The sequence below is a fragment of the Mus musculus genome, chromosome 8 (assembly GCF_000001635.26).
Source record: "Mus musculus strain C57BL/6J chromosome 8, GRCm38.p6 C57BL/6J".
NCBI lineage: Eukaryota > Metazoa > Chordata > Mammalia > Rodentia > Muridae > Mus > Mus musculus.
Genome location: NC_000074.6, coordinates 84,589,746 through 84,602,172, shown reverse-complemented (window position 1 = coordinate 84,602,172; position 12,427 = coordinate 84,589,746). Strand labels below are relative to the sequence as shown.

Genomic DNA, 12,427 nt, shown 5'->3' with positions numbered 1-12,427 from the left:
GGCAGTACTTAACTTCACCCCAACTGGAGAGTCAGAGGGATCATATTCTCAGGCAGAAGAGTAATGAACACACAGAATGAAGACAGGTCTGAACCCAACCTAAACGGAAGGACAATTCCCCCACGCCCCTCACCGGAAGAGAAGCATGAGCGCTTGGAAGAAGGTCCGGAAGTTATTGTGCTCCGTGATTTGGAATTCATCCTCGTCGCTGTCCTCGTCTTCCCCGTCAATGCCGATGTTGCCAAACACCTGCGGAGTTGGAGGGTGACCATGAGGGCAGTCACAGCCACCCTGGCTCCCTTTGACGCAGGATCCCTCCCGCAGCCCTGGTACCCACGGGTGCGGGGTCACCTGCATCCCGATGATGGCGTAGATGAAGAAGAGCATGGCGATCAGCAGACAGACATAAGGTAGGGCCTGGAGGGAAGGAAGGCAGTGAGAAAGGGCGCCACGCGACTTGCCCAGAGCCTTCTGAACTGGGTCAGGTGATCACGTGCCCCAGGCTACAGGGCTTCGGGACAGGGCCTTCAGAGCTCTGTAGACGCTGGGTGTAGACATCAGACGATTACAGAAGCACTTTCAGTGTGGTTTCCCCATTTTACCCGGAGCTAGGAGGTCTGTTCTGGCCCGGGACGGGCCGGCAGCAGTAGCGGCGGCTGTGTCTCACCTTGAAGGACTGCACGAAAGTCCAGAGGAGAATGCGGATGGTGTAACCCTGGCGGAGGAGTTTGATGAGTCTGGCAGCACGGAAGAGGCGGAGAAAGCTCAGGTTGATGAAGTTATTCTGAGGAGATGAGGAAGAAAGGTGACCTTCCACCCACCCTGAGGAGCTTAGAGTATTCAACACTCACAGAGGCCCCTACATGAAGCCAACCAATAGGAAAAAAGCAAGCCACACCCCAAATGAGGAGGGAGAGGAGAGAAAGCACCGTTAATGCAATGGAGCAGAGGGGAACTCAAAAAATAAATAAATAAAAAAGGAGTGAGGGAGAGGAGGGGGTTAGGGGAGGGAAGAGATATCAACTCAAAAGCTTAAGCCCACCCAGCCAGGCCCACTCACAAGTGGGGAAAAGGTGTGGGAAGGGGGAGGAAAAGAAAGGAACAGGGTCCAGGAGGAAATAACAAAAGAGCACAGAAAAGAAAATACATCCGAATCATCCAATCAGGAAAAAAATCGAGATGGTTTTTATTTCTCCCAACAACCAAATGCACTGAGACGATAGGACACAAGCGGGTCAAGTTGCAGAACCCAGCACAAGAGTACAAAGCACAGACACGGGCGGGGTGGGGGAAGGGCACCAGCACACGCAGGCCTAGGGGGCAAGTGCGGTTCCGAGGGCATGTTACGCTCGGGGCCAGAAATGCATCTGTCCTGGGACTCACCGGGCACCCTGCCCTGCCCTGCCCTGCCGAGCTGCCCACCCGCTCCTGCCCGCCCTGACCTCACCCCACGGCCCAGAGGAGCAGCGGCTGGAGCCAATGGGGAGAAGCGGAAGGGCATCTTTTCTTACCCCCTTGGCGAGCGGGAATGGGGAGGACGGGAGGGAGCTGGGGCTGTTCGGCTGCAGGGTGAGTCCTCGCTGCCCGCTGAGTCGGAGAAGATGCATTAGGGGCCCTTTTCCCCCCTCTCAGGGATGGCTTCTCAGCTTCTGGGGCTGGGTGGTGTCTCGGGACCAGGCCTGCGGGAAGCAGGAAGGTCTCAGCTCCCAGGGCGAGTGAGCTCTGATCAGCCCAGGGCCTACCAAGGGGCCGCTGCTGCGGGTGGGGAGATGAGGCTATTCTTGGCCCCTGGACTTCCCTAGGTGGGCCCTGCCTGTCCTCCAAACCCAGGTCTAGTCACTGCCTCTGGCCTCCCTCCCAGGCTGTTAGTGAAGAGAGACAGTGGCTGGAAACTGTGGGCAAGGCCCAGGACTCTCCAGGGGGGCATCAGCGGAGGTTGGTGATGGGTGGCAAATGACCCAATATAGCCAATGAAAGTAATTTGTTGGGCCTAAGTGGTTTTGTTTTTAAATACAAAGTTGCTAATTTTAAATTTGGACGTTGCCCACCGATCTGGATTTTTGGCTCCCCCAGGCCTCTCGTAGCTGTCCCCTGGAGTCTGGCTATATGCTCTCCAGTTTCCCGGGCTCTCTGGTGATTGGCCCACAGAGCATTGTGAGTTTTCTGCCTGGGGACCACATGGTTACGACCAGCAGGCAGGAGGCAGGAGGGAATGGGGTCTCTGGCTAGAAGGGAGCTTTCTGGTGCCCCAGTCTTAAGATCTGTAGGAGTCCTGGAGACACATCATAGGGCAAGACCGAATGAGGCCTAATGACTGGAGGTGCATGGATAAGCGGCCCTGACAAGAGCATTCTTCGGAATTTCAAGTGTCCCTATTTGCATAATGAATTATTTTTTTATTGCAAGGGGGTCATGCTATGGTTCAGTCTGGTCTTGAATTTGAGATCCTCCTGCCTCAGACTTCCAAGTGCTGGGATGAAAGGGGGGTCATCACTATGCTTTGTCTTTGGCTATATTTAGCCTCCTTCCCAGAGGCATCCTTTTACTGGGTCTTTGCCATGAGCTAGCTAGCTCTGGCTTGGAAGCAGAGAGGCAGTGACTGGATATTGAAGAATTTCGGAGCCTGGTAAGAGGCCTCTGGGGCAAAAGACTTGGCCTTTGGGCTTCTGGGATGGGGAATAGCCTTGGGCTCCTACATCAGGACACTCTTAGGCCCAACTGTTGTGAGCCTGTTCCAAAAGTCTCACATAAGCCTGCAAACCTAGCTAAGAGTCACCCACCGTGCCCCGCTGACCTGATGCCTGGTCTTGCCTGGCCACCAAGCTTTCCTGGGGATGGGACCACTAACCAAGAAGTATTCCCCACCCTCTCCCTCAACCCCCCGGAGAACAAGCCATCCCTTCCATGGGGTGGATCATAACATGTGGGCTCGGCCAGACATGCAGAGGCAGGGGTTCCTGGGAGCAGTGTGGGGCCGAGGGCAAACTGGCACATGCAGAAGCAGGGATCTAGCAGCTGCTGAGCACGCACACACATAAGGGAGGAGGGGCGGGGACCGGAGAAGTCAGGGGTCTCAGGCCTATCTGCTCTTCCGGCTCTTCCTGAGTCTGCATGGAGTCCTGCTAGCACACACAACTCCCAAGAGGCATCCTCTTACTACTCAGACCCTACCCTGTGCTCCAGGGCTAAGCTGAGCAGCAGTGGAAGATGCAGGCTCAGGTGTGTGGGATCCTGGTCCTTGTACTCTCCCCAGTGACATGCTCAGGGGCAGGTGTCCTTTGGGTTTGTAGAAGACACGGGGCACCATTCACCCCAGATTCCAAGTCTTTGCTACCTGCCGACCTGCTTCCCTGCCTGCCCTTCTGTCAAGCTCCAGGCCCCTAACTGGAGCTCTGCTGGAGTGGCTCAGATTCAAACTGGCTAGGGGTGTTCTCCGCATAACCCCTGACCTCCTCCCACTCCTAACTTCCATCTCTAGCTATCCAGAGACACCCAGTCCTACCCTTCCCCAGGCCCTGAAGAAGGCCCCTCTACCATCCTCTGCTCCCCTCCCCACATCACCTCCCATAAGGGCTTCCTGCACCTGCTTCCAGCAATCTTGTCTAATCAGTCCCAGAAGTGCACCTGGTTCAAATCCTCTCAGGTCTTCTTCCTACTCAGGATGAAGCCCAGTTGCCCAGCTCCCCCCAACCCCACACCTACTGTACCCAAGTCCCTCTCACTTGCAGACCTTGACCTCTGCATCCTCTTCCTGGCCACAGGCTGGGAGCCTGGAGTGCCTTGCTAACGTTGGCTGTTCTTCCAGCAGTGCACTTAAAGTTGCAAGTGGAACTGGGGTCCAAAGACTGCCTCCCCCTACTAACGGTCGCCAAGCAGGGAAGCACTGGGGGCTACTATTTGCCCCTTTATCAGTAGCACCTTACAGGGACCCATTGGTATCAGGTGGATGAATGCATGTTTACTGAGGGCATACCACTGGAGGGCCTCCAGAGTATCTCCAGGGAGAGGGGGCAGAAGGGCAGAGATGGGGGCAGGGTCACAGCAATTGAAGGTTGGTGAAGGGGGGCAAGAAATGCAGTGGGCATAGGTGTGGTACACAAAAGAGCTCTCGAATGCGTGTGTGCATGTGGTGTGTGTGTGTGTGTGCATGTGCATGTACTTGTGAGATCTGGAGGTTAATATTGGATGTCTTTGCTTGTTCATTCTTTATTTGGGTCACGGTTACTGTAGTTCTGGCTGGACTGGATCTTACTATATAGACCTGGCTGGGCTCAAACTGCAATCTGCTAGTCTTAACCTCCTGAATGTTGAGATCACAGCTCTATGACACCGCCATGTCAGTTCTAGGGTGGATCAGGGCATACGGGATGTGAGTGAGATGGGGAATTGGGTCCACCCTGGGGTCCTAGTGGAGGGAGGATTGGGTCCACCCTGGGGTCCTAGTGGGGGGAGAGTATTCCTTTCTTGCAAAGGACACAGACCCATTGGAGCAGAAGCTCCAATCCGGAATCTAATAAAACCAACCAGAGGGAGGCCTAGGAAAGGGGCGGGAAAGAGGGTGGGAGACAGACAGAGGTGGGGTGGCTGGGGAATGCAGTGCGCAGGCATCCACAGGAAAGCTGGTGGGCATGCAGTGCAGTCACAGTTAATGTAAGGCATTTACACTTCAGAAAGAAGTAACACCAACCGGATTCTAGATGCGGATGTTGAAGATGGAGGGGGAGCGGGCGGGCGGGGGCAGTTGGGGAGGCGATTCAGCGTTTTTTAATTTAATATTTTTAGGTGGATTTGTAACCAGTGCCAAAAAACCAATGGGTTTCGGTTCCCGGGCGGGGAGTGGGGTGGCGGTGGCGGTGGCGGTGGCGGTGGGTTGGGAGGTAAGTCATTGGTGTATGGACACACAGACCACGTCATGGGTGAACAAATGGATTTCATAGTGCATTTTGATTGGATGAGTTTTTCAGACGGCGTTGCGCCAATATACAGTTTAAACAGCAGGCATGGAAAGAGACAAGACAAGAAACACAGTCATTATCCATCGCGCATGGGCAAACCCGCCCCCGGCCACTTCTGGGCATGTCATTAAAGCCCAGGGTTAAGCTACCATCTCAGCCCCTCAAGTCCCAGGGAGCTAACTGCCCTCCTGCTCTCCCAACTCAGCTTGGCTCTAGCCTCAAGGATGGGGGCCTTACCTGGGTCCCAGACAGGAGCTACCAGCACCTGGTGCAGGGTGAGGACAGGTCATAGGTACCCCCTCCCCAATCCTTCCCTCAAAGTGGCAGTGTCTTAGGGCAGTTTGACATCAAGGTACACTCATGGGACAATAACAATAGGAATAACAATAACCACTGGGAGGTAAGTCATTGGTGATTTTGTGGTAGGTTCTGTGCCAAGCACTTCAGGAGGGGGTTTTTGTGTGCGTACTACTATGGCTAGGTGCAGAGTCTCCCACAAGCAAAACCAGAGCTCTACCACTGAGCCACACCCACAGGTCCTCACAGTGGGGAGGGGAGGGTTTAAGGTGTGTGCTCCACCACACACCCATGTCCCTAAGCCCTCACTGTAGGGTTGTAGGCAGGGCTCTGCCACTGAATTGCCCTCCCAGCTCATTTCCTTTAATTTTTTAAGATTACATTTTATTTATTTATTTAGTGTGCCTGTGTAGGTCCCAGGGATTGAACTCAGGTCATTTGAGTGAGCATGGCCCCCCATAGGCTATATATTTGACTACTTTGTCTCCAATTGGTGGAACTGCTTGGGAAGGATTAGGAGGAGCGGCCTCACTGGGGGTGCGTCCCTGGGAGAGATTTGAGGTTCCAAAATTTCATGTCATTTCCAGGTAGCTCCTGCTCGCTCCCTCCCTCCCTGGCCCCTCCCTTCCCCTGTTCCCTGACATGATGGTCACAGACTCTATTCCCTTCTGGAACCATGAGCCCTCAGTTAAATGCTTTCTTTTGTTAAGTTGTCTTGGTCATGGTGTCTCTTCACAATAATAGAAAGGTAGCTTAAGACAGGTAGCCAGGCTCGGGAGCAGGCATCTTAGCCCACAGAGTCATCTTAATGGCTCCTACCTGTTATTCTCTACAGTCCTGTCTAAAGCTGAGAGCCCTCTGGGTCAGGTACTCTCCGTGCTTGCTGCTTCGTCTGGCTCTTTTCGTTCTGTCTCTACACCCACGTGTGCCTGATCAAAGTCTGGATGAGTGTGAGTCAGGTAATGGAATTGAGGAAGTTGGTGGCAGGCATCATCCCTGCTGCAAAGGGGTGATATGACCAGAGCAACTGGGTGACTGGGAGGGCTGTTTGGCTTCGGTAATGGTCCTGATGTCTCCGAATTGGCCTCTAGGTGCCGCTATCTTACAGGCTATAAGCAGTGGGATCTAGACCTAAGGATGTCTTACTGGCAACTGGGAGGGTTTTTTTGTTTTGTTTTGTTTTTGTTTTTGTTTTTCGAGACAGGGTTTCTCTGTGTAGCCCTGACTGTCCTGGAACTAACTCTGTAGACCAGGCTGGCCTCGAATTCAGAAATCCACCTGCCTCTGCCTCCCAAGTGCCGGGATTAAAGGCATGTGCCACCACTGTCCTCGCGCAACTGGGAGTTTTAACCAACTTCACTTGCTCTACTGGGAAGCAGGCAGCTCCTCTCAAACTGAACCTAAACGGACATTGTCTTAAGCTGTCCTGACCCTCCCATCTGAAGGTCCCAGAAGTGCCAGCCTTGCAGGAGGAATGGGAAAATGGTCACATCTGTTCTGGGGTTTCCAGAGCCTTATGTGAGTGCTTGCCTCCTGGTGTTGGGTGTCAGTTTCCTGCTATGTGGAGTGAGTCCCATGCAGGGCGAATTTTCTCCCCCCATTTCTCTTGGGTCAGCCAGGGGCTCTGGTGGGAGAGGACGGGTAGACAGGACCTCTCTCCAGAGCTCTCTGCTGGCTGCTACTCCGACCTTTGTCCAGCTCTTTCCTCCCAGAGCCCTTGAGCCCTCACCCTCTTGGACAATCCAGTCTAACCCTTTGAGACAATTCTCCTGTGCTCTGATCAAGTTTCTCAGTGGGAGACAGCTCATCTGAGGTGCTTGGCACACATTCTCTGTGGGTGTTTTGTTGATGTTTTGTTTTTTTGTCTTTGTTTTATTTTGTTTTGGGGGTAGGAGACCAACCCAGGGCCTCACACAAGCCAAGCCAGGACTCTGCCGCTAGGCCACACCCCCAGTCCAGTTATTATTATTTCCATTGTCATTGGGGGGTGTGTGGGGACAATCCACACCATCACTGACGCTGGGCATCGATGAGTAGCTTTTTGTTTCTGGTCCCCTGGGAGGATCTCCTATGGTCTCCTTAGTCTCCTGAGGGTTCCCAAGTCAGGGGTCACTGGCTCATGGCCAAGGACAAGGTTTGGGAGGGGACTCTGGGGACTCTTAGATTTACCTAAAAAGGGATAATTACAATGTAGTCTGAAAGCTCAGGTACTCCTCTCTCCCCACTTTCCTTATTTGCATTGCCTGGGGCTGGTGGAGGGCTGCTTATTCCAGAGACTAGCCTAAGGTCTTGAAAGTGCTATCCCCACCATGGCCAGCAGGGGGCAGTGGACCACAATTCGTGGTCCGGTTGGATCAGGAATTCAGTTCTATTTGTCTTTAAAGGCATGAGCTCTCAATGTAGTGAACTGGTAACACTATTCACAATTCACCAGCCACCAGGCAGAGAGGCACACTGCTCTGCCTTGGCCCTATGTCCCAGCTTTGGACATACCTCTCTCCCCTCTTCACTGAAACCTTAAAAACTGTTTTCGTACCCCCAAATTACCACCCAGAAAAACTTCACCCTCACTCCTGTCTCAGGCTGTGCCTCTGATGTTCTCCCTCTATGCTACCAGCTGGCCACTGTGCCTGCCAGCAACTGTTGCCTCCCACTAGTGCAGCCCCGAGTCACCCAGAGAGAAGCTGGCAGGAGACTTACCCCAAACTCGGTGACGAGGATGTCTGTGATGCTGCCCAGAACAGTCACAAAGTCGAAGATGTTCCAGGCATCGCGGAAATAATTCTAGAATAGGGACCCACAAGACAAAGATGCCAACAGAGGGCTCTATGCCCTCATCTCGCAAGGCCAGAAAGGGGCGTATTAGGACATGGTAACTGTGTGGGTCAGGTTTCCTCTCAAACCTTCATCTTTGATGGCTTGCCCCAGAGGAGATTCAGGGACCTGCCCCTGCTCTGCTGGGCCCATCTTTTGAGCATTCCTCAAAGTTCCCCAAGCCCCCAGGATATCACTAAATTCCTCACAGAAGAGGCTGGGGGTGATGACTGAGGGACACTGTAATGTTGGTTTGCAATGGTTTGTCTGCATGTCTGTGTGAGGGTGTCAGATGCCCTGGAGCTGGAGTTACAAACGGCTGTGAGCCACCGTGTGGATCCTCTGGAAGAACAGCCAGTGCTCTCTTAGCTGCTGAGCCATCTCTCCAGCTCAAGACATTGTAATGTGAACAGGCTCTCCTGCTGTGGACAGCAGCAAACCGCAGCAAAGGTGCAGGTAGAGTCAGTATTTGAAACCAGGCTCAGGGGAGCCCAGAGTCTGCTTGCAAGACCCCCCTATGTTTAATGCCACTGTCTAAGTGGGCAGCCTCTGAGTTCAGATCTCATGTCTACTATCAGAGCTGTGTGGCTGTGGGTAAAGGACTTAACCTCTCTGTGCCTCTATTTCCTGGTATTGGTGAGAAGGGCAAGAGAGGACATTGCACCAGGGGCTTCAAGGCTGCTGAAGGGGCTGTGAGCAAAGCTACTGCTGCTGGCCAACGGGAGGCCCTCTAAACACACACCCACACCCACACCACACCCACACCACACCCACACCACACACCCACCATACACCACACACCCACACTTACACACACACACACACACACACACACACACACACACACACACAGGCTCTCTCCCACTCTGTCTGTCTCTGCTTCTCTGTCTGTCTGTCTGTCTGTCTGTCTGTCTGTCTGTCTGTCTGTCTCTGTTGCATATACATGTCCACATGGGGTTGAAGGCTAGAGGTCAACTTCAGGAGTCATTCCTCATGAGACAACCATCTTGTTTTTTTGAGACAGGGTCTCCCACTCACCTGGCCCTCACTGATTCAGTTAGGCCCCCACGCAGGGTCCTCCTGACTCTGCCTCCCTGGTGGAATTACAGATGCGTACCACCATGCTTGGCTTTTATGTGATTTTTAAAAATGGAATCCTGTGTATATGTGCGTGTCTGACCCCCTGCAGCTGGAGTTCCAGGCAGTTGTGAGTGGCTTGATGTGGGTACTGGGGACCAAGCTCAGGTTCCCATTTGTGTACAGCAAACACTTTCTAAACTGAGCCATATTCCGGGCCCTGACCTTATAGAACTGGACATTCCAAGCGGTGGCTGGGTCTCCAAGTAAGTAGGAGACAAAACACCTCCCTGGAGACTGAGACAAAAGCCTGTTGATAAAGCCACAGCTCAGGGGATGCTTGTTACCGCCCTCTCTCCTGACTGACACACGCCCCAAGCTCTGAACTGGCTCAAGAGAGTATTATTAGGCGGCACTCTTATCCCCTGTTCTTTGTCAACAGTCATAGCCTCAAATCTCGAGGGCCTCTCATACAGAAGTGAGCAGTGTTTACTCTGACCTCCAGGCAGTCCGTCTGTCTGCCTTACAGGGAAGGCCCCAGAGCTGGGAGCTCCTGGGTCATCAGATAATGACGATGTGCAGCGTGAGTCTGACGAGTCTGACGTTCAGGAGGTGCTCCACAGGTGAGTGCTGGTGAGCCCTGCCTGGAGGGAAATCGGGACCCGCTGGCACTTCTGGTATCTGGACCCACCTTTCCCAGCATTGTCACCACAGGCTTTCTTTACTTTCCCTGGGCTCAGGGACTGACAGCAGTTCTTGATTGAGAGCTGCGGGATGCCCAATACTTCACCTTCCTCCCCTGGGATCTCTACACTTTGCTGCCACCTCGAGGCCTCCGGTGGAAATGCAGCCGCTGGTGGCATTGCTAAGGCATTCTCCATGGTTCTAGTAGTGTCCCTTCCCTGATGAGTCTCCCCTCCGGTCCCTTTGGGAGTCACCTTCCTGGTAGATTCCTTGCATTCAGTCCTCATCTCAGACCCTGCTTCTGAGGAATCCCCAATGGAGACAACTTCTAGGTGTTTGGCCACAGATCTCAAGCCCAGGCTCTTTCTGTCATCTGAATGTCACCTGGAGAACTTTATGCTCTCTGTAAAGGTGCATGAAGCGTTAGCCTCACACAGTGGAAGACTGGCTGAGAAGAGGGTGTCTTTTCCTAGTTCTGGAAGCCAGTGTTCCATCTCTGCTTTCTCAAAAGTACCAATGAGTGCAAAGACACCAAGGTATCTGGTATCCACTCAGAGGGGTTAGGCTGCCCTTCCCTGTACCCAGCCATTTGGGTTATCTGTCCTCTTTTGCTCTGTCTACTCTCTTGGCCCAGGGTGCCCCTCTTGGTCAGCAGCGTCTTTTGCTCTCCCTCTCTGTCTCTCCTCACTTGGTCCGGCTCAGTCTGTCGACATTCTCTCTGGACTCCCCCAGGCATTTCTGCCCCCGGTTATACTCTGATTTTTAGTTACAAGAAACTTTCTCTTCCGCCATATCTAGGAGAAGTCATGTCCTTTCCTTTTCTATTTCTTTTCTGTTTTTCATTCAGGGAGTGGGACTTGGGTTGTGTACGGAAGCCCCTCCCTTCTGCTCCCCCCATCACTGCTGCTGGGGTTGTGTTTGTTTTTTTTTTTAGAGACAGTGGTTCCCTATGTAGCTTTGGCTGCTTGGCTGGTCTGGAGCTCAATATACAGACCAGGCTGGTCTCACACTCAGAGAGATCCACCTCCTCTGTCTCCAGAGTGCTGGGATTAAAGGTGAGCACAGCCACGCCATCACACCACTGTGCATAATAGTATTTTTTAGAGGGACAGGGTCTCATAGAGCCTAGGCTGGCCTTGAATTCCTCCTGATTCTACTGCCTCAGCCTCTCAAGACTTAAATTTCCAGTGTGCATCTCACAGCTTGACTAACCATCAGCATTCTGAAACAATCATTAACACAAGCTAAATTTCAAGGTACCTGTGAGCCTTCTAAAATCCTATAAAATAGCTAATTTCTTCTTTCTTTTCCTCTCTTTCTTCCTCTCTTTCTTTTCCTCTTCCTTCTTCCCTCCTTCTTTCCTCCCTCCCTCCTTCCTTCCCTCCTCCCTTCCTCCCCCTCCTTACTTCCTTCTTCTCTTCCTTCCCTCCCTCCCTCCCCCTTCCTTCCTCCTCTCTTCCTTCCCTCCCTCCCTCCCTCCCTTCCTCCCCCCTTTTCTTCCTTCCCTCCCTTCCCTCCATCTCTCCCTCCCTCCTTTCTTTCTTCCTTCCTTCCTTCCTTTGGCGTTGTCTTGCTATCTAGCCTTGGCTGGCCCGAGCTCACTACATGAACCAAGCTGGTCTTGAACTTATAATCCTCCCACTTCAGCCTTCATGGTGTTGAGGGGTGCATGCTACCAGGCCTGGTTTGAAAACACCTAATATTTCTGTGTCAAATGGATGGGATCAGAAATATGTCATGAGTTTGGGAGAGGCTGTACCAGAGACTTACAGGACAGAGGCTAGGTAGCATGTTCACTGGGAGGAGGTAGGTTGTCATGGGAGGGAGGCAGGCCACTAGGGCAAGGTTTTACCTTGCTCTTGGCTTCCCAAACGCCACGAAGTGGGTGTCCTGCTTTGTAACATTCTCTCCCATGGCCAGTGGCCTCCCTACAGGCCAAAGGCTGAAGTGATATGGGGTGAAACCTTTGAAACTTTGAACCGCAGATAAACCTTCTCAGCTTAAGTTGGATAGCCTAGGTCTTTTGTCACAGCAATGGGAACCTGAGGAACTCGTCAAGATGGAGGAAAGCGTTTCCACTCAGTTCAGTCAGTAGCTGGTGGGAAATATGGGCGTGACATTTCCCTTCCAACCTCATGGCGCCTCACCCCACCCACTGATTCCTTTCAGGATCTGGGTGCCTCAGACTACGTCACCAGCCTAGACAAATTTAAATTAGTAGACCATGATAAACTTTTGAAAGAAAAAGAAATGGATTTGGGTAAAAGAGATAATTTCAGAATATGTGTCATAGGCGTGCCTGACTGTATAAGGCTCTCATCCCAGCACTTGGGAGGCAACCCACAGAGACTACAAGTTCAAAGCCAGCACTAGGCAGAATACAGTCAAGGCAAGTCCAGCCTGCCTTCTTCTTTTCACATGTGTGTGTGTGCATGTTCCCGAGTATAGATATGTATATATTCTTTGTGTGTGTGTGTGTGTATGTAGGTCAGAGGACAAATTCAAGAGTCATGTTCAGGAATGCTGTCGGTCACCTTTGAGATGAGGTCCCTCCCACTGGTCTCCTTGTCAGTCCAGGGAGCCACAGGGGCCTCCTTCCT

At 52.6% G+C, this 12,427-nt stretch overlaps 1 protein-coding gene across 34 annotated transcripts in view; it reads right to left on the bottom strand.

The window, feature by feature from the left end:
* The window catches only part of Cacna1a (calcium channel, voltage-dependent, P/Q type, alpha 1A subunit), a 301,621-nt gene that overhangs the window by 38,079 nt on the left and 251,115 nt on the right, over nt 1-12,427 (bottom strand). For 16 of the 34 annotated variants that reach the window (XR_003947222.1, XR_003947221.1, XM_006530605.4 and 13 more), the window contains 5 exons: nt 7,953-8,036; nt 4,688-4,693; nt 668-784; nt 352-417; nt 134-249 (listed from right to left, as the gene is read on the bottom strand). Coding sequence is in view for 27 of the 34 variants with exons in the window: in XM_006530605.4 (XP_006530668.1) it covers nt 134-249; nt 352-417; nt 668-784; nt 4,688-4,693; nt 7,953-8,036 (389 nt within the window). In the remaining 7 variants the exon portion in view is untranslated. Of the gene's footprint in view, nt 1-133; nt 250-351; nt 418-667; nt 785-1,511; nt 1,680-4,663; nt 4,694-7,952; nt 8,037-12,427 lie in introns of those variants that run through there. The other 18 variants (XM_006530592.4, XM_006530599.4, XM_006530593.4 and 15 more) reach the window with 8 other exon arrangements.